This window comes from Pan paniscus, chromosome 15, assembly GCF_029289425.2.
Source record: "Pan paniscus chromosome 15, NHGRI_mPanPan1-v2.0_pri, whole genome shotgun sequence".
In the NCBI taxonomy this organism is placed as follows: domain Eukaryota; kingdom Metazoa; phylum Chordata; class Mammalia; order Primates; family Hominidae; genus Pan; species Pan paniscus.
In genome coordinates this window covers 93,142,477-93,167,439 of record NC_073264.2, presented here as the reverse complement: position 1 = coordinate 93,167,439, position 24,963 = coordinate 93,142,477, and the positions used below count along the sequence as shown (strand labels likewise).

Here is a 24,963-nt window from a genome sequence, read left to right as displayed (position 1 = left end):
GAACTGTCCCACTTCTGAGATTTTGGAGAAAGCATTAAATACCAGGTAGTAGACTATAAAATGTATATGTACTATCTTTAGGAATGTCAGGTGTGACAGAGGGGAACCTAGTCCGGTTAAAAGGTAAAGGAAGGAAGGAGGATTATTTCTTGGGTCAAGAAAAAGTTCCATGTTCTAACAGAAGCAAAAGTAATAAGGGAAATTCCTTTAGTAAGATAAAAGAAACCTTTTATTTTCTAATTAGAGAGGCTAAACGTTTGGGTGAAGGAGTGTTGATTTTTTATATTTTTATTTAGTCTGAGGCTGTTGATGACTGGATGTTAGAGAATGGAAGTGAGGAAGGCAGAAAGACTTGCGGACATTTTGGAAAGTATGTATGTATGGTAGGTGGGGCCAGGGGATGGATAAAGGGTAGCAACGGTGGAGCAGGATAGGAGAGGCTCTCAAATGGGAACGTTTTTTATAAAGAAGAACTTGGTGCTAGAGGACAAACTTACAGTCGCTGCATCTGTCTAGGGTTATAGAAATGTTTTGCTTGAAGCTACAAGTAAAATTGCACATGAATGAAGGATGTGGTTTGTTGAATTTCACATACAATTATTGAGGTATTGTTCAATATTATTTCCAATATAGAGCACTTAAATAGAATCCCAAGTTTTGCTTCTATGTATGTTTTTAATCTTTTGGTGTCTCCAATTGGAAGTATGTGTTGCTTTTTTCCTTTTATCATTTCAGGAAGAACTTCAGATGTCACTTTTAAAATTGAACAATGAATATGAAGTAATTAAAAGTACAGCTACAAGAGACATAAGTTTGGATTCAGAATTACATGACTTAAGACTTAATTTGGAGGCAAAGGAACAAGAACTCAATCAGAGTATTAGTGAAAAGGAAACACTGATAGCTGAGATAGAAGAATTGGACAGACAGAATCAAGAAGCTACAAAGGTAACACTGTATTAAATACAGTGAGGCAGCACATTCTACTAAGTAAACTAAACACAGAAATGGTGGGTGTGATTTAATTAATATTTTAGTTCATAGAGATTGACAAACCTTTTTGGTAAAGTGCTAGATAGTAAATATCGTTGGCCTTGTAGGCCATATAGTCTCAGTCTACTCAACTCTGTTGTTGTGATATCAACAAATGAGTGTGACCATGTTTCAATATAATTTTATTTACAAAACAGGCAGCATCCCTGAGTTGGCCAATGGCTGTAGTTCGTTGACTCTTACTCTAGTGTAGAGTTAAAAAATAAACAACATGTCGGGCGCAGTGGCTCATGCCTGTCATCCTAGCACTTTGGGAGGCGGAGACGGGTGGATCACGAGGTCAGGAGTTCAAGACCAGCCTGGTCAAGATGGTGAAACCCCGTCTGTACTAAAAATACAAAAAATTAGCCAGCCGTGGTGGCAGGTGCCTGTAATCCCAGCTACTCGGGAGGCTGAGGCAGAGAATTGCTTGAACCCAGGAGGCAGAGGTTGCAGTGAGCCGAGATCATGCCACTGCACTCCAGCCTGGGCAACAGAGCGACTCTGTCTCAAAAAAAAAAAAAAAAACTATTTACCATCTTTGGTTTTAAATTCTTATCCCTAAAATGCTTTAAAAAATGACAAGATGGGGCTGGGCGCAGTGGCTCATGCCTGTAATCCCAACACTTTGGGAGGCCGAGGCAGGCAGATCACCCGAGGTTGGAAGTTTGAGACCAGCCTGACCAACATGGAGAAACCCCATCTCTACTAAAAATACAAAATTAGCCGGGTGTGGTGGCGCATGCCTGTAATCCCAGTTACTCGGGAGGTTGAGGCAGGAGAATTGCTTGAACCTGGGAGGTTCAAGAGGTGGAGGCGGAGGTTGCGGTGAGCCGAGATTGCGCCGAGCCAAGATTGTGCCATTGCACTCCAGCCTGGGCAACAAGAGCGAAACTCCGTCTCAAAAAAAAAAAAAAAGACAAGATGGGTTTGCTGTAAAATAATAATAAGTAATTTTGTAGTGGGTGTTTTTGATAGAAAATCAATGTTTTTAAGAAGGATTAGAAATATTTGGGGATTATTCTCTATTATGTATGAGATTTTATAAAATTTTCTTTGAGTACTAAAATGAGAACATGTTGTAAAGTCACCATGCAAATTTTTCTTTCAGCACATGATTTTGATAAAAGATCAGCTATCAAAACAACAAAATGAAGGAGATAGCATCATCAGTAAACTGAAACAAGATCTAAATGATGAAAAAAAGAGAGTTCATCAACTTGAAGATGATAAAATGGACATTACTAAAGAGTTAGATGTACAGAAAGAAAAGCTAATTCAAAGTGAAGTGGCCCTAAATGATCTACATTTAACCAAGCAGAAACTTGAGGACAAAGTAGAAAATTTAGTAGATCAGCTAAATAAATCACAGGAAAGTAATGTAAGCATCCAGAAGGAGAATTTAGAACTTAAGGAGCGTATTAGACAAAATGAGGAGGAGCTTTCTAGAATAAGGAATGAGTTAATGCAGTCTCTAAATCAAGACTCTAATAGTAATTTTAAGGATACCTTACTTAAAGAAAGAGAAGCTGAAGTTAGAAACTTAAAGCAAAATCTTTCAGAATTAGAACAGCTCAATGAAAATTTAAAGAAAGTTGCTTTTGATGTCAAAATGGAAAATGAAAAGTTAGTTTTAGCATGTGAAGATGTGAGGCATCAGTTAGAAGAATCTCTTGCTGGTAACAATCAGCTTTCTCTGGAAAAAAACACTATTGTGGAGACTCTAAAAATGGAAAAAGGAGAGATAGAGGCAGAATTGTGTTGGGCTAAAAAGAGGCTGTTGGAAGAAGCAAACAAGTATGAGAAAACCATTGAAGAACTGTCAAATGCACGTAATTTGAATACCTCTGCCTTACAGCTGGAACATGAGCATTTAATTAAACTCAATCAAAAGAAAGACATGGAAATAGCAGAACTCAAAAAGAATATTGAACAAATGGATACTGACCATAAAGAAACTAAGGACGTTTTGTCATCTAGTTTAGAAGAGCAGAAGCAGTTGACACAACTTATAAACAAGAAAGAAATTTTTATTGAAAAGCTTAAAGAAAGAAGTTCAAAGCTGCAGGAGGAATTGGATAAATATTCTCAGGCCTTAAGAAAAAATGAAATTTTAAGACAGACCATAGAGGAAAAAGACCGAAGTCTTGGATCCATGAAAGAGGAAAATAATCATCTGCAAGAAGAATTGGAACGCCTCAGGGAAGAGCAGAGTCGAACCGCACCTGTGGCTGACCCTAAAACCCTTGATAGTGTTACTGAACTAGCATCTGAGGTATCTCAACTGAACACGATCAAGGAACATCTTGAAGAGGAAATTAAACATCATCAAAAGATAATTGAAGATCAAAACCAGAGTAAGATGCAACTACTTCAGTCTTTACAAGAGCAAAAGAAGGAAATGGATGAGTTTAGATACCAGCATGAGCAAATGAACGCCACACACACCCAGCTCTTTTTAGAGAAGGATGAGGAAATTAAGAGTTTGCAAAAAACAATTGAACAAATCAAAACCCAGTTGCATGAAGAAAGACAGGACATTCAAACAGATAACTCTGATATTTTTCAAGAAACAAAAGTTCAGAGCCTTAATATAGAAAATGGAAGTGAAAAGCATGATTTATCTAAAGCTGAAACGGAAAGATTAGTGAAAGGAATAAAAGAGCGAGAACTGGAGATTAAACTTCTAAATGAAAAGAATATATCTTTAACTAAACAGATTGATCAGTTGTCCAAAGATGAAGTTGGTAAACTAACTCAGATTATTCAGCAGAAAGATTTGGAGATACAAGCTCTTCATGCTAGAATTTCTTCAACTTCCCATACTCAAGATGTTGTTTACCTTCAACAGCAACTGCAGGCTTATGCTATGGAAAGAGAAAAGGTATTCGCTGTTTTGAATGAGAAGACTAGGGAAAATAGCCATCTAAAAACAGAGTATCACAAAATGATGGATATTGTTGCTGCCAAGGAAGCAGCTCTTATCAAACTGCAAGATGAAAATAAAAAATTGTCCACTAGATTTGAAAGTAGTGGCCAAGATATGTTTAGAGAAACTATTCAGAATTTATCACGTATCATTCGAGAAAAAGACATCGAAATAGATGCACTAAGTCAGAAATGTCAGACTTTATTGGCAGTTTTACAAACATCCAGCACTGGTAATGAGGCTGGAGGTGTTAATAGTAATCAATTTGAGGAGCTTCTACAGGAACGTGACAAGTTAAAACAGCAAGTAAAGAAAATGGAAGAGTGGAAGCAGCAGGTGATGACCACAGTACAAAATATGCAACACGAGTCAGCCCAGCTTCAGGAAGAGCTTCACCAACTTCAAGCACAGGTTTTGGTTGACAGTGATAATAATTCTAAATTACAAGTGGACTATACTGGCCTGATCCAAAGTTACGAGCAGAATGAAACCAAACTCAAAAATTTTGGGCAGGAATTAGCACAAGTTCAGCACAGCATTGGGCAGCTTTGCAATACCAAGGATCTTCTTTTAGGAAAACTTGATATTATTTCACCCCAGCTGTCTTCTGCATCATTGCTTACTCCCCAGTCTGCAGAGTCTCTTAGAGCAAGTAAGTCTGAAGTATTGAGTGAATCTTCTGAATTGCTTCAGCAAGAGTTAGAAGAGCTAAGAAAATCACTACAGGAAAAAGATGCAACGATTAGAACTCTCCAGGAAAATAACCACAGATTGTCTGATTCGATTGCTGCTACCTCAGAGCTAGAAAGAAAAGAACACGAACAAACCGATTCAGAAATCAAGCAGCTAAAGGAGAAACAAGATGTTTTGCAAAAGTTACTTAAGGAAAAAGACCTCTTAATCAAAGCCAAAAGTGATCAACTACTTTCTTCCAATGAAAATTTCACTAACAAAGTAAATGAAAACGAACTTTTGAGGCAGGCAGTAACAAACCTGAAGGAGAGAATATTAATTCTAGAGATGGACATTGGCAAACTAAAAGGAGAAAATGAAAAAATAGTGGAAACATCCAGGGGAAAGGAAACAGAATATCAAGCGTTACAAGAGACTAACATGAAGTTTTCTATGATGCTGCGAGAAAAAGAGTTTGAGTGCCACTCAATGAAGGAGAAGGCTCTTGCTTTTGAACAGCTATTGAAAGAGAAAGAACAGGTATGTTCTGGATGGAGTATTGTAGAAGGAAGTTGGGGGTGGAGGAGACTTTTTTTAATGTTATTTCATTTATATTGTCTTTGAAGGGGACTGTGCATTTGTTCATTTAGAAATATTTATTTCAAGGTGTGATTCATTCTAAGTAAATTTTCCTCAGAGACATCTGGAAGTTCTCCCTCAAATTGTTAGATATTTCCAAATACTTTTGGTAGTAAATTAATTTTTTACAGATTGCTAAGTAGTACTTAATATTTTTCTTTAGGAAACAGATGTGTCTCATGAGAGAATTTTGAAGTCACTTCAATTTAATCAAATTTTAGGTATTACAGTAGCTGTTAACATTTTAGAGATTCTTATATATAAGGAAAGCACTGTAAAATACACATATGTCTTTAACCATCTGCAGTAAGAAATACATTTCACGTTGTGACACAGTAAGAGTATGTGTGTGTGTGTGCGTGTGTGTCTAACTGAAAAGTTTCAGGAACCAGAAATTGCTCTTATTACGTGTGATACTCTGTTTGAAAAAGAATGTGCTGGCTGGGCGCGGTGGCTCATGCCTGTACTCTCAGCAGTTTGGGAGGCCAAGGTGGGTGGATCACCTGAGGTCAGGAGTTTGAGACCAGCCTGACCAACATAGTGAAACCCCGATTCTACTAAAAAAAATACAAAAAATTAGCCAGGCATGGTGGTGGGTGCCTGTAATCCTAGCTACTTGGGAGGCTGAGGCAGGAGAATCATTTGAACCCAGGAGGCAGAGGTTGCAGTGAGCTGAGATCATGCCATTACACTCCTGCCTGGGTGACAGAACAAGACTCTGTCTCAATAAAAAAGAAAAAGAAAAAAAAAAAAAAGAATGTGTTATTCAGGTACAGTGACTTGGGTTAGAAATTTTTTTAAAATAATAAGAAAATGTGCTGAATGACTCATTAAATTGATTTTTATGTATTGATTAGTCACAACCTGGAATTTGAAAAGTATTAGCCATGAGTAATACTTTTCTCATAGTAGGCTCAGTAAATATTCTAATCCCAGTTCTGTCACTGATGTGATTTTGGGTATGTTTTGACCTTATTGGTTTATTCAGCTATAAAACAGGAGTTCATAGCAGTTATATGGATAGTGCCAGTAGCTTTTGATAATATTTAAATTTTTATATGCAATTCATTTTAGTAAGAATTATTGAAGATTTCCTGTTACACTATATATGATACTGTACTATATGATAGTATAGTGTAGGGCTTGTTTGGCAGTATATAGGGTGCTGTGTAGGGTTTGTTTAGTAGTGCCTTTTTACTGTGATTTCTATGCTTTTAGTAGCAGAAATTTTGAAAAGAGATGATAGGCAAAACAATAAAATATTCAACTAGCACTTCTTGAGCATTACTTGCTGCCAGGCATAAGATACAAAGTGATTCAACTTCATTTGCCAGTTAGGTTCCCTCTTAGAGTCTTGGATTAAAGTTGTGAAAACTTCATTTTTTCCTTTGTCATCTGATGAAGTAGGCACACTGATTATCAGTGTTAAGGTGTTCTTCTGAGATAACTTCTTAGCTTTAATGGTACTGGTCTATAATTGATGTGAAGAGAGTCCTAGAGGCTAGAGCTTCCTATTGTTCACTAGCCCCAATTGGCTCTAGCTTCTTAAGGTTATAAGAGTAGAACAGAGGAATAAAGTACAATGATGTCTTCTGTCATTTATAGATATTTTGGAGTTTTAGCGTTTTGTACAATTTAGTTCTATTTCATTGACATTTGCAGATCTAAAGTGTGCAGATATTATTAACGCTCTCCCCACTTTTAGGAAGCTTCCCTAAGTTAGCTAAGTGGTACTTAACTATTGTATTACTTGAGGGTAATTAGTGTAAACTAATTTCTTCCAATACTCTGTATATAATGTAAAAGTACCTTTAGATTATATCTTGAATATAATGAGTAACATCTTTTTTTAGGGAGAAAAGGATGTTCTCAATAGGAGATATTCAGATCTATTTAATTTCTCAAGCATTTGCTCTTTCTTTGTAGTGTGAAAAAAAAAAAAAACCGAAAAACTATTTGGAAAATATTGGCCTCCCTATCCAGAAGTGTTAATATTAAAGGAACAGATTGTTTTATATTTTGGTTATAATGATTTATCCTGGGGGATACATTACGTATTCTTAAAGAAATGGAAAGTTTACATGAAAACTAAAAATATACTAAACTGTAAATAGGTTCATAAGATATGCATATTTAAAATGGAGAAAAGAAACGGCTGTAGACCGGGCATGGTGGCTCACACATGTAATCCCAGCACTTTGGGAGGCTGAGGTGGGTGGATCCCCTGAGGACAGGAGTTCGAGATCAGCCTGGCCAACATGGTGTAACCCTGTCTTTACTAAAAATACAAAAATTAGCCAGACGTGGTAGTGCATGCCTGTAATCCCAGCTACTTGGGAGGCTGAGGCACGAGAATTGCTTGAACCCAGGAGGTGGAGGTTGCAGTGAACCGAGATCGCGCCACTGCACTCCAGCCTGGGCAACAGAGCAAGACTCCACCTCAAAAAAAAAAAAAAAAAAAAAAAAGAAAGAAAGTGGCTGTAAAGCAGCCTGACACGTTTTTGTGCTTTTTAGAATTTCAGCTATTGTCTGAAACTTGTGGCCCTACTTTTGCAGTGAAGTTACTTTCTCTCATAACAATTGTGGATGCTTTATGAATGGACAGCACGCACATACGTGTGCACACACGTACACTTTTTGTTGATTTGGGGGTTCTGAATACTTTGTTGTATAGGGTAAATTTGAAGACATTTTTGTCCTTTGGGTTCCTTTTAAAACATTTCTAATAAACTTATTCTTTTAGAATAGTTTTAAATTTATAGAAAATTTGCAAAGATAGGTCTCATAGACCTCATACTGAGTTTTCCTTGTTAACATCTTACATTGTTATGAGGTATTTGCCACAGCTAATGAACCAATATTGAGGTGTTACTGAACTAAAGTTCATACTTGACTCGAATTCCTTCATGTTTACTAAATGTCCTTTTCCTGTACCAGGATGTCATTCAGGATACCGCTTTATATTCATTATATTTAGATGTCATGGCTCCGTAGGCTTCTCTATATTGTGACAGATTCTCTGACTTTTTTGGTTTTTCATGACTTTCACATAGTTAACTACGTTTTTAAATTAACTAGGAGTCTCTCTGAGCCTACTCAGAGAGTAAATCGGGAGGCTGCCCTATTTAAAAATTAAATGAATTAATAATTGAGTGAAGAAAATGTCTCTTTTAAAATATGTGTGTGTGTGTGTGTTTTAAAGCTAAAATTTTTTCTTTCCAAAAGGGCAAGACTGGAGAGTTAAATCAGCTTTTAAATGCAGTTAAATCAATGCAGGAGAAGACAGTTGTGTTTCAACAGGAGAGAGACCAAGTCATGTTGGCCCTGAAACAAAAACAAATGGAAAATACTGCCCTACAGAATGAGGTATACTTTCACTTTAAAAGAATTATGAATCAAACAATAAGTTTAATAAGTATTAAGAGAACTGGAAAGGTGATCAGTGAAAATGAATTTCTCTGTTAGGTGATTTTTCTTATTCTTCCTCTGCTGTGCAGTAGTAAAATTTTAATCTCCCACGGTGCATTTTATTTCAGTCTTCAAAAGTGAAAATCATGGCATATCTCGGATATAAGAAAAATTGCCCACCCATAAAGTGTGAAAAAAATGAGATTTGCTGAAAAAGTGGCCTGTCACAAAGAGTACTTTATACAGAATGAATTTTGTAATTCCATTTTCCATTATAGCCACAGGGAATAAGATTCTGGGAAGTAAAGCTTCCAGATGCATATTCAAGATGATTTCAAGATAATTTTTTCCTAGCATAAATACATTTTGCAGTATGAGAAATTGGTATACAATTAATATCTTCAATAATGGGAAAAAGATTTGATAACAAAATGGTTTGTAGCAGTGGAAAGGGAGCATTTTGTAAAAGAAAAATAATGTCCTCTACCTAGGTTCAACGTTTACGTGACAAAGAATTTCGTTCAAACCAAGAGCTAGAGAGATTGCGTAATCATCTTTTAGAATCAGAAGATTCTTATACCCGTGAAGCTTTGGCTGCAGAAGATAGAGAGGCTAAACTAAGAAAGAAAGTCACAGTATTGGAGGAAAAGCTAGTTTCATCCTCTAATGCAATGGAAAATGCAAGGTAATTTTTTCATTTTTTTGCATTAACTTTAACTGAACACTTCTTAAATATCAGACTCAGTAAGTATTTTTTGTATGTTAGCTCATCCTTGCAAAATTCATTATCTGTATTTTATGGATGAAGAAACTGAAGGTAAAGAGATTAAATAACCTGCCCAAGGTAGGCACACAGAGTGTGTGTGGGGGTTTCACATTTGAGTCTGTGACTCTTTAGATCTGGCATTCAAACTGTCTGTGTCTTGACCATCACCCTAGATCACTGCCTCTTACCATTTTAGGAGTATAGTTTGAAATTCTGACTGATTTTAATTGGCTCTGTCCAACTCCAAAATAACTATTTATGTGGTTTTATTTTTCATCAAATGATCTTAAGTTGAACAGGATGTGGATGTTAGCAGGAAGAGAGTAAAGGAAGTAGCAGAGTAGAGACCAAGGTCAGTATGAAGAATTAACTGGGTTTATTAGCACTCTTGAGTGACCCGGTCCCTGTTTATATATTTTAGATTTTTATTTCTCTCAATAAAACTTTTTTCTTGTTTTTTTTTTTTTAGTTGTAAAAAGGTTATATTTTTCATGTTTAGGAAAATCACACAAATCACACAGAGCCCCACATGCCCAGAGATAATCTTTTTGTGTGCCTTTTTATACTTTTATGTCTGTGTGTATACATTATATACCCTTTTTAAAGCAAAACTGAGATTATAATATTCATACTGTTTTGTAATCTGTTTCTATCAATAATATGAATGTCAGTACATGTTAAGCCATGTATGTTTGCAATATTTTGTAGCTACATAATATGCCATTATTTGGATTTGCCATGATTAACACAGTCATTTATTATGTGTTTTAACTTTTCAAAATCACTGAGTGTTGACATGATATCCCAAGACGTGTATTTTTGTGTTGATGACAGATTATATCCCTAGGGTAAGTTTTGAGAAACGGAACTTCTAGATCAAGAAGCATTTTAAAACTTCTGAGATTATACTGCCAAATTATTTCACAAAAAATTGTGTCCATTTATATTCCTATTAGTCGTATATGCATCTTTTTATTTATCTTTTTACTATTTATGACACAAAGGGAGATAAAATGAGATAATCATTTCTATCTGTCTGCAAATAAATTATAGGCTAGTAGAGACAATATTCCTGTGAATTAACCCCTACCCCACCTTTGCAGAGTATATTATTATACCTTCAGACTCAGCTGGAAAACTTGTTTAAAACGGGGATTAAAACAATGAGTGATCATTTGGCTATATGTTTCACTTTGGCAGAAATGCTGTAACATTCTGTATTCTCACTCTTTTTTTGCACTTTTCAAGCCCTTATTTTCTCTTAATTAAAATAGTTTCTAGTCTCTGCACTTTTCATTTATTTTTCATAATAACTTCGAGAATAACCTTCCTTACATAGAGGTGTGATCTTTTTACTCCTTTTTTCAAAAACTGGTCTTGACTCAAGGATGGTCCCAGGCTCCTACCACCTTAGCCTTATTTCATGTTATCAGCTACATCCAGCCAAACTGTATTACTCACTTTCTCAGAGCCACTGTTTTCCTGTTTCTTTTTCTTCTGCTTTTTCTTTTCATATGCCTTCTTCTGCCTGAAGGGTGAACCTGATCCCCTGCAAGTTGTTCTATGAATCTTGCCTATTCTTCAATTCCATTTTCTTCCTAAAAGGTGCTTTATTTAGCACCCCACTTGTCATATCCAAAAACAAATCTTCCTGGTGTGATGTTTTTCCTTTGAACTTGCATAATATTTAGTTTGAGTCTTATAGTTTGAGGGCACTTATATTTTAATTTAGGGTACAGGTAATTGTCGACGTGTCCTATACTGCCTCCCACCCAATGAAATGTAAAGTCACTGGGAGGTAGGAATGGGCTCATTCATTTTCTACCTATCACATAGCATATATTACACAGAGTTTAATAGCTATTCAGTAAATACTTGTTGTATGAGTAACTCAGATCTACAAACCGGATTATGGTGGTGTGAGCCCTTACTTAACAATAGTAACACCTGGTATTTATTAACTTCTAGAGTGCCATCATAGCTCATTTCATTCCTACAGTCACCCACTGAGTGATTGCTAACCCACAAAGTTGAACAAGGTCCAGAGATATTTGGGAGCTGAATTTAGATCTTCTGATTACCAACTTGTGCTCTTTCCACAAGAGGGTGCTAATGAGTAAAGTCTCTTCAAAATGAGTTGATCCTAATGAGCTTTAATGGGCTGCTCTTGAATAAGAATTTAACCGGAAATTAAAACCCCTGGGAGACTATTGCAGTATTTTGAATGTAATCATTATACATTAAGGAAGTACACCAGTGACATAAGCCTAGATAGGTGCTTTATCTATATCTACCTCTTAGGACTCTCTGGAGTCAGAGATAGAGGTTATTGTGTTTAATATAGGCAGAAAGAAAGATGATAGTAAAAGATAACTAATATTCAGAGCAGTTCATCAGTGGGATAGCCTTTGGAAAGTTGTGAATTCACCATGAACACAAGGGGGTCAAAGGCAAGGGAGTGTCATAGAATCCATTTTGTATTAAATTGGGAGCTGGACAAAATGACTTCCAGGGTTCCTTACAAAACATTTTATGATAAATTACATCTTAGAGTTTTAGCCTGGAAGCACAAAAATTGCAGGCTATTCATTTGTACCTTTTTCTTTTATTTGTATTTTTTAAAGACAGGATCTCACTCTGTCGCCCAGGCTAGAGTACAGTGGTGTGATCATAGTTCAGTGCAGCCTCAAGCTCCTGGGCTCAAACAGTCCTTTTGCCTTGGCCTCTCAAAGGGCTGGGATTACATGTGAGAGCCGCCTCACCTGGACTACATTTTTATTTTGCTGACTTTTCTTATTTAACTTAATTCTTAGTCTTTAAAAGGACTGCCGTTTGTTCAAAGTCACTTTCACAGGAAGAGTGATTGAATTTACAAAAACAGGGCAACAGGCACCAGAAGAACTCTTCAAGTTTCTTTGAAATTTAACTTGAATTTAATGCAATAAAGTGTAGGAAAGATCACATTAACAGAGATAGATAGTAGGATGGTAGTTTTCAAGGGCAAGGGGAGTTACTATTTAATGGGTATGGAGTTTCAGTTTGAGAAGGTGAGAAAAGTTCTGGAGATGGATGGTGGTGGTGGTTGTACAACAGTGTGAATGTACTTAGTGCCACTGAACTGTACACTTAAAACTGGTTAAAATGGTAAATTTTATGTATATTTTACCATAATAAAAAATGTAGGATGTTTCATCTTATTAAAGTATCTAAATACTTTGAAATCTAACTTGAATTTAAAGCAATAAGAGGCCAGGGGCGGTGGCTCATGCCTGTAATCCCAGCACTTTGGGAGGCCAAGGTGGGTGGATTACCCGAGGTCAGGAGTTTGAGACCAGCCTGGCCAACATGGTAAAACACCATCTTTACTAAAAATACAAAAATTAGCCAGGCATGGTGGTGCACGCCTATAACCCCAGCTACTCAGGAGGCTGAGGCAGGAGAATCGCTGGAACCCAGGAGGCGGAGGTTGCAGTGAGCTGAGATTGTGCCACTGCACTCCAGCCTGGGTGACAGAGCGAGACTCTGTCTCAAAAAAAAAAAAGAAATAAAATAAAGTAATAAGATGTAGGGAAGGTGGCTTCTTCTTGTTAAAGTATCTAAATAGATATAAGCAGTTTGACTTTTATTCTTTTTGTTTGAAGCCATCAAGCCAGTGTGCAGGTAGAGTCATTGCAAGAACAGTTGAATATAGTTTCCAAGCAAAGGGATGAAACTGCGCTGCAGCTTTCTGTCTCTCAGGAACAAGTAAAGCAGTATGCTCTGTCACTGGCCAACCTGCAGATGGTACTAGAGCATTTCCAACAAGGTAAGCTCTACGGTCACTCTTTCAATGAAGAAAAATTGTAGTTATTGGTAATTTTGCCTAATTTGAGAGCTATTTTAGATGAGGCACGGGGAAATCTCTGAAAGGTTACCCACTGGTAGAGGGGAAGGGTGAGTAGCCATCAAAAAGTTAATTTAGACTCCTTTTACAATTAAGACGAGAAAATAAACTTTATTTAGTAATTATTAAAAATTTGTTTTAGTATCCTATTACCAGTGAGAGATGAGAGTTGAGGAAATACAAGGAAAGATGATCAAGTAATAAAGAGGAGAATACAAGGAAAGATGATCAAGTAATGAAGAGGAGAATACAAAGGAAGAGAGATACGTACATACAAAGAATAGTTAGGTTTTAAGATAAGGGCTGGAGGTTGGACCTACTTCAGATAATCATCATTAATTACTGTTCTTTGAAATGGTGATTCACATGTTCATAGCTATTCATCTATGCTTTGAGGTAACTACATTTTCTAGTCCATATGGAAGATGCTTTTTTGGAGACACAGTAATAGTTACCAGAGCAGTTCTACCCTGAGAACCAAATATACCTTTTCACATTCTACCTCCTATCCTTACATTTACTCACTTTAGATCATTCATCCATCCATTTGTTTATTCATGCATTCAGTAATTATTGACAGTAAATTAACTGCTAGTTGTGGGAGGTGATTAGGGGATATGAGAATGAGGAAGTAACAAGGACTTGTAGTTTTATGCCTAAGCAAAACTTTAAATTTGTACCTCTGTGTTACTTCAGGGTTGAAATCTTAAATTTTAGATATAAGAATTCTTGCCGGGCACGGTGGCTCATGCCTATAATCCCAGCACTTTGGGAGGCCAAGGCGGGCAGATCACCTGAGGTCAGGAGTTCAAGACTAGCCTGGCCAATGTGGTGAAACCCCGTCTCTACTAAAAATACACAAATTAGCCAGGCGTGGTGGAAGATGCCTGTAATCCCAGCTACTCGGCTTGAACCCTGGAGGAGGAGGTTGCAGTGAGTGAGCCGAGATGACACCACTGCACTCCAGCCTGGGTGACAGAGTGAGACTCTGTCTCAAAAAAAAAAAAAAAAATTTTGAGGTCTACTTTACAGTATAATGTAATTATTAGAGTGGGTATGTATACAAAGCAGTGTGGAACTGAGACTGTAGAGAAAGTGTTGCCAAAGAGGAAATATTTGAGAAGAGTTATGAAGGGAGAGAAGAATCTGCAAGATAGACAAGATGGAGAAGTGTTTAGGCAGAGGAAAGTGATCTCATTAGTTTAGCACCACTTAACATTATCACTAAGGCATATATTCTTTTCTGTTTGAGACATTTGAACTGTTTTCGTTGGATTATTAAAATTTAAAATGGCTTAACATTCTAACTTATCACACGATTGCAAAATACTAATGTTAACTTTCTTTTCTCTTTAGAGGAAAAAGCTATGTATTCTGCTGAACTCGAAAAGCAAAAACAGCTTATAGCTGAATGGAAGAAAAACGCAGAAAATCTGGAAGGAAAAGTGATATCATTACAGGTAGGACAAAATAGTTTTCTCTTGTAGGTTTTATTATTCATGGAACAGTTACTTGTAGAGTCTTTGTCTTGGAAATAATCTCCTAAACTGTTCATTTAGTAAATTTTCTACCCTGAATCCAGCCCTCTGCTGTAGCCTGACAGTGAACAAGATACCCAGGATTTCCCTAAGGTGTCATAGTTTAGAGTAGACACAGCAAATGTAAGATGACAGGACATTTAATTTTTTTGGCACATAGAGGTATTTTAGAGGTCTCCGGGGAAAAAACACCCAAATTAATCTATAATTTAACTTTATAATTTTCTCTCTTTTTTTTTTTTTTTTTTTTGAGACCGAGTTTCACTCTTGTTACCCAGGCTGGAGTGCAATGGCGTGATCTCGACCCACCGCAACCTCTGCCTTCCGGGTTCAAGCAATTCTCCTGCCTCAGCCTCCCAAGTAGCTGGGGTTACAGGCGTGCACCATCATACCCAGCTAATTTTGTATTTTTAATAGAGATGGGGTTTCACCACGTTGGTCAGGCTGGTCTCGAACTCCTGACCTCAGGTGATCTGCCCACCTCAGCCTCCCAAAGTGCTGGGATTACAGGCGAGAGCCACTGCGCCTGGCGTGTAATTTTCTTTTTTCAACAAAATTTTAAATTTGTACCTCTGTGAGCACTCATTTCACATGGATTAAAACAATATATATTATCCCATTAAATCTTTTTTTTTGTATAATAACATCATCCTTTAAAATATTTTTCTATTACATGCTATATTTCATACATAGGACAAAAATTATATATAAGGAATATATAAAAATGAACCCCTATGAAGAGATAGGACACCAAAACAACGTGCTTTTAGATTTAGGAGAAACTTGTCTTTTTTTTTTTTTTTTTTTTTTTTTGAGACAGAGTCTCGCTCTGTTGCCCATGCTGGAGTGCAGTAGCACGATCTCGGCTCACTGCAAACTCCCCCTCCTGGGTTCACGCCTTTCTCCTGCCTCAGCCTTCCGAGTAGCTGGGACTACAGGTGCCCGCCACCACACCCGGCTAATTTTTTGTATTTTTAGTAGAGACGAGGTTTCACCGTGTTAGCCAGGATAGTCTCGATCTCCTGACCTCGTGATCCGCCCGCCTTGGCCTCCCAAAGTGCTGGGATTACCCACCATGCCCGGCCTAGGAGAAGCTTTTCTATGTCATAAATAGACTGTCAATAACTGGTAGAAAATGATAAAATTCATTTACCTGACATTAGTGGAGGTAATTATGCTGTTCTTCAGGAACATTAACGTCCCAAGTAAGTGAAGATATACTTCCTAATAAAGTTTTAACATTTTAATTAAGTATTAAATGGCTGCAAAACAATTTAGATAATATGTGTAAAATATAAGACTAACAATGCAGCAAATACCCACACTGTCACCACCCAGTGTAAGAAATAAAACTTCATCCTTTGAAGTTCCTTATGCACCCCTTCACATCCCATTCTCATCTTCCACCTCTTAGGCAACCACTATTCCAAAATGTTATGTTTATTACTTCCTTATTTTGTTTGGTTTTCTTTTTTCTTTTTCTGCTTGTTTTCTTTATGGTTCTTATCACATAGGTTTGAAGCTCCAAACAATCCATTGTTTGGTTTTGCATATTTTTGAAGTCTATGTAAATGGAATTTGAACTATATGTAAATTCAGTAATTTTTCTGAGACTTGCTTTTTTTTTTTTTTTTTTTTTGAGACGGCGTTTCGCTCTTTGCTCAGGCTGGAGTGCAAGGGCGTGATCTCAGCTCACTACAACCTTTGCCCTGGGTTCAAGTGATTCTCCTGCCTCAGCCTCCCAAGTAGCTGAGGTTACAGGCACACACCATCACGCCTGGCTAATTTTTGTATTTTTAGTAGAGACAGGGTTTTACCATGTTGGCCAGGCTGTTGTTGAACTCCTGACTTCAGGTGATCCATCCACATCAGCCTCCCAAAGTGCTGGGATTACAGACGTGAGCCACCGCACCCGGCTGAGACTTGCTTTTTAAAAAAACTTACCATAGTGTTTATGAGATTCAGTCATATTACTGTGTGTTACTGTATATAGGTGATTTGTTATTTTCACTTCTGTATGCATTGCATTAATATATAATTTACCCATTTTATTAATAAAGAGTATTTCAGATATCTTCTAAACATACAAGAGTTTTTTTAGATGTATATCTTGATTGGAATTGCTGAGTTATAGGACATATATGGTCAACTTCAGCTTTATTAGATGATTAATTGTTTTCTGAAGTGGTTGTGCTAATTTACTCCTACTAGCAGGCACATGACTTCTTGTTCTACATCCTTGTCAACACTTGACATTATCAGACTTTCAAAGTTTTTGACAATCTGATGGGTAGGAAGTGTCTTAGTCCATTTTGTGCTGATAACGATAGAATACCACAGACTGGTTTATTTATAATGAACAGAAACTTAGTAGCTCATGCGTTCTGGAAGCTGGGAAATCCAAGATTAAGGTGCCAGCAACTGGTAAACCTCCTTGCTACATCATCCCGTGGCAAAGAGAGGGTAAGGTGAGAGAGCAAGAGGGAGCCAAACTCCTCCTCTTGTAAGGAACCTACTTCCTTGATTATGAACCCACTCCCACAGTAAGGACATTAATCTATTCATGAGGGTGGTGCCCCCATGAACCAAACACCTCCCATCAGGCCCCACCTCCCAATACTGCCACATTGGGAATCAGGTTTTCAGCAAATGAACTTGTGGGTATACATTCAAGCCATAGCAGAAGGGCTGTCTTCCTGTGGTTTTAATTTGCACTTCCCTAATTACCAGTGAGGTCAAGCATCTTTTAATATGTTTATTGACCATTTATACTTACTTTCTTGTCAGCTCATTAATACATTTAAAAAGATGTATTTTATCTAATACTCTTAGTAGTTTCTAGTGGATCCAGAGTATACAGTCTGTGGAACTGCTAGAATGGAAGTCCAGATCTTCTTCTCTTTTTTCTTAGAGACAGAGTCTTGCTTTGTTGTCCAGGCTGGTCTCAAACTCCTGGGCTCAAACAGTCCTCCTGTCTTGGCCTCACAAAGTGTTGGAATTACAGGCGTGAGCCTCTATGCCTGGCATTTTTTTCTTATTTTAATTAGAGATGAAATCTTGCTATGTTTCCCAGGCTGGAATGCAGTGGCTCTTCACCAGTGTGATCATAATAGTGCACTACAGCCTTGCATTTCTGGACTCAAGCAATCCTCCTGCCTCAGCCTTTTGACTAGCTGGGACTATAGGCATGTGTCACAGCACCCAGCCAAATCTTCTTTTAAAACTAGTTTTATTTTTTAAAATTTAAAGTGTAATATACATTTAAAAGAAGAACAAAATAAATGAGAAGAAATTGAGGGAATTAATAAAAATAAAAGCTGTAATTAATGAAATAAAAACCAAATGACTGGTAGAAAGAATAACAAAATCTAAATGCTGATTTTGGAAAAAATCTAAGCGTAGATTTAAGCTTTAATAACTTCATAAGTACAAATGGTGTGGGTTAAAAAAAGTCATTTGAAAGTTTACATTTCCTTCACACTAAATTTAGTTTTGTGGATTTTGGAATAGTAAATATTTTATTTAAAATTTTCAATTTCATTCCCTCTATGTATCAATCAGGTTTCAGCCCCTAAAAGCAGAATCAGTAGGGTGTGTATGTATATGTGTCAAATTTATATATTGATATATATGGATACACACATGCAATTTATTACAAGGAATTGGCTACAAGATTGCAGCCGCTGGATAAGCAAGTCTGAAATTTGTAGGGTTGGCAGTCAAGATGGGAAGCCCACATCAAAGGCAGGCTGGAACTCAGCAGGCATGGGCCAAAGCTGTTGTCCACAGGCAGCCAGGAAAGGAAAGTCACAAGCAGGATGGAACTCCATAGGCATAGGCGGAACCTGCGGTCCAAAGAAGGAATTTCTTCTTTTTTAGGGGGAAGGCTAAACCCTGGCTTTTAAGAACTTTAAAACTGGTTCAATCGGGCCCACCGAAATTATCCAGAATAATGTGCCTTTCTTAAATTCAACTGATTAAGGACTTTGATTACATTTGCACAATACCTTCACAGCAACATCTAGATCATGTTTGATTGAATAACTGGGGACTGTGACCTATCCAGGATGACACAGTAAAAAGGCTATCACACTGATTGAAGATGGCAAAACTTGACCTTAAATTTACATGGGAGAATACTTGAGAATAGCCAAGAAAATTATGAGAAATAATGCAGTGAGGAGAGACCTGCCTACTAGATGTCATAATAGAGCCATAAATCGATACAATATTGACTAGATTAGTGGATTAAGGAGAATCCAGAAATAGAGCCCAGGATATATTTGAGAATTTGAAACTAAAACCTAAATTAATTTAATGAGAAAAAGGATAGCTTATCTAATTAATGATGTTGATAAAACCAGCTGTCCATAGGAAGGAAGGGAAAAAAAACAACAGACCCTCACCTTACATCATAAACAAAAGTAAAGTCTAATTGTATTAAAGCAGGGATTCTCAACTGGGAGTGGTGCTGATTATCTGGGGATAGATGGCATTTATTGGGCAAGGAATGCCAAAGCCACTCCCATTAAGAAACACTGTGTTAAAGATTTAAATATATTACAAAATATCTTGTAATAAAATCTGGAAGACTACATTTACATTCTAAGGGCAAGGAGGATCCTAACCAAGACTAAAACTTAAGAAGCTGTAAAAGCAAAGTAGAACATGTTTGACTATATAGTATTTAAAATGTTTACATGACAAAAGATATTATAGAGTCAGTAGAAAAATGGCAGATAAGGTAACGGTATTTGCTTAGCACAGGTGAAAAAGCTTCATATCTGCTATACAAGGTGCTCTTACAGATGGACAGGAGAAATAGAACTCAGTAGAATCTTGGGCAATGTATGCAAAGAGGTTTTCACAGAAGGACAGATTCAGCTTGCCCTGTAAACATGAAAAGTAATGCTCAAATTCACTAGTAGTGGTCAGGGAAATAAAATTTAAAGTAACAAAGTCATAATCAACATCACTTTATTAGACTTTCAAAAATGAAAAAGAGAACATTTGTTGCTATATTTCTGGACTTCCTGTATCTTTGTTTTTTTGTAGTTTATGTTGTTACTTTTTTTTTTTTTTTAACTTCTGTCATCATGTTGTCTTTCAGTGGCATCTGCTCTTTTTATTTAGTTCCTCTAAATGAGGCAGTATTGTATTGAAAAGAATGTGGGTTCTGCCTTTGATACTTATTGGTTGGATACATTTGCCCAAGGTCGTAGAGGTGCAGCTTCACCAGCTGAAATGTAGAGGTTGACTCTAAGATGTCTCTCAGCCTTATAGTTTGTGAAATAATTTTTGCATACTTTTTTTTAATAAAGTTTTCTTTCTCAGGAACGTTTGGATGAAGCAAATGTTGCATTGGATTCAGCATCAAGACTTACAGAACAGTTAGATGTAAAAGAAGAACAAATTGAAGAACTTAAAAAACAAAGTAGGTTTTTTTTCTTTTCATTTTTCCCCCACTACAATACTGATATTAAATCAAATGTAGTCTTCTGTCATAAATTGGCATAGTTGAGTGAGACCAACTTCATTGATGTGTGACTTCCATTTGTATCTTCCCTGACTGATTTGCTTCAATTTAAGTATGGTCCTAGTGAAACCAGAGTCAGTAAGTTGGCCCTGGCTGTCCAGTTAGTTTTCCTGGATGTTGAGGCAATGCCATTGCATTGGCTGTCACCCTGTTGACCATCAGAAGGGTTGATTGGACTGATTTGACTTTTTATGGATATGATTTCTCCCTTATCAGTTCACGTGCATCTTGCCTAAGGCCATCTGATCTGTTAGAGAAGGCAGAATTCTCAAATAAAAGAGCAACTTTCTGTAGAATGAATGTCTGGGTATAGCTAGATTTTTATGATTGTAGATGGTGTTTTACCACAGGTGCATCATGTATTTTTTGATGTTTATAAGGTGTCTCATATGCCCTGTCCATACCCTAAGGTATGTCCTATGCTTAGGATTATTAATTGGTTCAGTGATCAGGTGGCTTACAGGGCTTTGTTGAATCCAACAGCTGACAAAGATGGCATATCCTCATTTCATCTCTGATTTAGAGGCAACCAGGAAGTCAAAACTATTCTAGGGCTGCATTTAGTAGGTAATGATTCAAGGTTATTGGAAAGGTGATAACGGAGCCTAGAAATGCATCAACTTTAGATGTCTAGGTTAGGCACAATAGTAACAAGGCATGTAGTTAAGAAATACATACCACCTAACATGAAATTAGAAATAAGCAAAAATAGAAGGAGATGGTACAGCAGAGGAGCTGTCAACAACAGAAGCAGTGACTTAGACACTAGGGAGGCAAGCCGGCAGGAACCACTGACGCATGGACACCAAAGGACAAGCCAAAGTAAGCTGGCCTAAATCCAGCAAGAGACAGGACAGGGGAGATTTTTAGGAATACAGAGAAAAAAAGATAGATGTGAAGTAATTGTCCTCAAAATGACTTGATTCTGAGGCAAGTTACTGCCAAACCAAAAGTCTTCTACCTTGTAAGACTTGACCAGGCTAGGATCTCTAAATCTAGTAGAGGGCCTGAAAATGGGCAGCAAGGAAACAATTATGTATTGAGTGTCTATTATGGACATTTGACATAACATTTATGTATTTAGTCTTCTCATCATTTACTTTTTATAAGCATCTCTAAAATAAGTGGTATTATCCATTTTATAGATTAAAGAGGCAAGATTTGAACTCCGATCTTTTTACCTATTACCATAATTCATGGTCTTTCCATGTTATTGTAGCCCTATCAGGAAAATGGTTATTTATAGTCTGACTTGTATTTTGTTCTGTATATCTCCAGTTTCCCCTGAAAATATGGTAGCATCTTCTGTATTGTGCCCTAACGTTGAAGTGGTTGCCTTTACCAAGAGCAGTATTTATTTAGAAAACAGTCTAGTTAGATCGAAGGCCAGTGCAACTACAACATTATCTGGAAGACATATGGGCAACTGAGAGGAGACACACTGGGAATTGATAATCTTCGGGTTGGGCCAGACTAATGGAGGTGAAACAGCAGTGTTGTGAACCAGCTCATTGCTTTGTGACAACTCAGTGCTATATGTTATGCTACTATAATATCTAAGGCCACATCCTCTTTTAGACACCTACCTGAGTAATTCCCAATAGTTGATGGTAAATTTAAAATTCTAAGATTTATTGTAGTTAATAAATATTATCAGAGTTCTTGAAATACAGGTTGAGCATCCCTAATCCAAAGTCTGAAATGCTCCAAAGTCTAAAACTTTTTGAATGCTGACATGATGCTCAAATGAAATGCTTATTGGAGCATTTTGGATTTTGGATTTTTGGATTAGGGATGCTCAGCCAGTAGTACTATAATGTAGATATTCCAAAGTCTGAAAAATCCAAAATCTGAAACACTTCTGGTTCCAAGCATTTTGGGTAAGGGATACTCAACCTGTATTTAGTACTTTTTCAGACACTCATTTAAGCCCCCACTAGTAGAATATTTTCAGATGTTCTTGATTATAGATGATAAAGCTTAGGTGGAAAATACTAATATTCATTGTAAACGTATACGAACTTTGGATTCATTTTGTGGAATCAATATTAGCTACAGAGAAAGCTCTGATTATGCTTGTATAACTGGTATTTGAAAGGGCAGGCAAGAGGCCAGTGTTGCACAAACAGGAAGGGGTGTAAAGAGACAGTTGGTTCTGTTATGTCTGTAAGTCATTCTTGCCATTTACAGCTCTTCTTAACAATCTGTTTTCTTATATTACCTAAGTGCTTTAATATCACTTTTATATCTCTAAATACAAATGCAATTTTATTTTCTCAAAGCTGCACTCTTGATTTGATAATGTAAACAAAACTTTGATTGCTCACTTGTTTCAAAAGAATCACTGTATATTTTCTCTCCTAGATCATTAAGTACTTTAAATGTTGATTGATGTTGTAATACTGTACTTTATTTTTAACACAAAACTTGGCCAGACAGCAAAAATATTTGCCAGGAGAAACAATTTTGAAAAAGACAGATTGCCTTTTGTTGGAAGAAAGTACATGGAGACTTGAATCGTAAAGGCAAAGTATTGTTTTACTTCTAAGCATCTGTAGACTAATGATTAATTGATACACAGTTTCAGCACTTAAACAATATTAGGAAGCTCACTTTTAAAAGTATTTTATTCCAAATGGTTGATTATGTCATTGCTACCAGAGATGAGATGATTCAGTCTGGTCAAACATATGAAAAAGAGAGCTGTTGCAAATAATGCCAATATTGAAACAGTAGACTGTTGATAATTTCAGTCATTTCTTAGAGTATGTATGTGCATCTGTGCTTATGAATTAAGAGTATTTTTGGGCCTTGTGTGAAAAGTATGAAGACAGATGCTTATCAGGCACTAAGTATTTAATGAGAACCAACTGCTTGGCTTCCCATTAGGTGCTATATGAGATACTAGATAGTATCCCTTTTCCAAGGAGTTTAGCTAAGGAAATGACACATCGTGTAGATACCCCGTAGGTTAGTAATTGAAGACAGTGGTGCACAACAGTGATCATAAGACAGGGCATATTTAGTTCTTCCAGAATCCCATTAAGGGTCAGGCAGCATTCCATGGAGAAAAGGAACTTGAGTAGAGACATAAACCAGTAGTAGGGAACTGTTTAAATATTTCTCCCTGTCTCCCTCCCCCTCTATCCCTCTTCCCGGGAAAGTAACGAAGAAAATAAATCCTACAATCCTGAGTACTATAGTTTAATAGACAGGGTTGGCTGTTAAAAGAATTACTGCTATCCTTCCTTTTAAAAAATTATTCTTTCAGCATTTTACCTGAAAGTGTTCTTCAATACAGTTCCAAAGACTTCACATGCCATCCCATATCCAAACTCAGTAGAGTGGCCTATGAAGCACATATGACAGTGGTTTTCATTAACTACTCTGAGCTGATCAGAGTTCAGAATTCCATGGAATTGCTATTGATGAGAAATTATACACCTGTGACTGAACCATTAAAATGCGTTATCTTGCTATATTTATGGTCAAATTTGACATTTTCCTTTCCTTCTTGTTCTCTACCATCATCCTTGACATAAATTCCTGCTAATTGAAAATGATTTGGCCGGGCATGGTGGCTCACACCTGTAATCCCAGCACTTTGGGAGGCCAAGGTGGGTGGATCACCTGAGGTCAGGAGTTTGAGACCAGCCTAGCCAACATGGTGATACCCCATCTCTACTAAAAATATAAAAATTAGCCAGGCATGGTGGCTCATGCCTGTAGTCCCAGCTTCTTGGGAGGCTGAGCCACAAGAATTGCCTGAACCTGGGAGGTGGAGGTTGCAGTGAGTTGAGATCACGCCACTGCACTCCAGCCTGGGCAACAGAGTGAAACTTGGTCCCCCCCCAAAAAAAAAGAAAAGAAAAAAAATGATTGGATAAATTGAAATAAAAAGCACAAGATATTGTTATTTTGATAACTATGATTCAGAAAGGTGGTGAATTTTATGGTGTGCAAAGAAAAGTGAGTTTTCATAAGCAATACAAATTTAGTTCTAACATCAGGAAGATCTTTTGGTCTGTCTGCTAGTTTATACCTGTATCTGAAAGGGCAGCATAACTGATTTTTTTTTAAGAAGGTTGAATGACTACTTTTAAAAGTCTCCTAAGAGTTGAGAATGGAAAATTTCCTTAGACCATTTTTTAAAAGAAAATCTAGAAGAATGTATAAAATGAGTCCCAGTAAAACTTACTGTAATATGAAGCATAAAAACATGTTTTAAAGCTACAGATATAAAAGAAGCTTAAAATATTTTTCATGGAACTACCTTTACGGTGCTGGATGGTAAAGTTTTTATTTTAAATAAAGACATTCCGTTTTCCAGGACATGATTTATACAAGAAAACATATAATGTCCTGTTGAACACAGGCCAAATACATTCCCAGACGCTTTGTTACCCAAACCTTTTGAGGGATTTCTTTATAGATGTTTTTGGCAGAAGTGGTGATTTTAGAGGAAACATATAAGAAGTACCAGATGCAGTTTTCTGAATTGCCATAAATGGTTAAAAAATTATTTTGATGATATAAACATCTGGGTATACTAGACAATGC

At 36.8% G+C, this 24,963-nt stretch overlaps 1 protein-coding gene across 4 annotated transcripts in view; it reads left to right on the top strand.

The window, feature by feature from the left end:
• The window catches only part of TRIP11 (thyroid hormone receptor interactor 11), an 84,741-nt gene that overhangs the window by 42,044 nt on the left and 17,734 nt on the right, over positions 1 to 24,963 (top strand). For all 4 annotated transcript variants that reach the window (XM_063596382.1, XM_063596381.1, XM_008958208.5 and 1 more), the window contains 7 exons: positions 736 to 948; positions 2,144 to 5,173; positions 8,498 to 8,638; positions 9,172 to 9,365; positions 13,088 to 13,251; positions 14,686 to 14,789; positions 20,202 to 20,301. In XM_063596382.1, the coding sequence (XP_063452452.1) occupies positions 736 to 948; positions 2,144 to 5,173; positions 8,498 to 8,638; positions 9,172 to 9,365; positions 13,088 to 13,251; positions 14,686 to 14,789; positions 20,202 to 20,301 (3,946 nt within the window). The remainder of the gene's footprint in view (positions 1 to 735; positions 949 to 2,143; positions 5,174 to 8,497; positions 8,639 to 9,171; positions 9,366 to 13,087; positions 13,252 to 14,685; positions 14,790 to 20,201; positions 20,302 to 24,963) is intronic.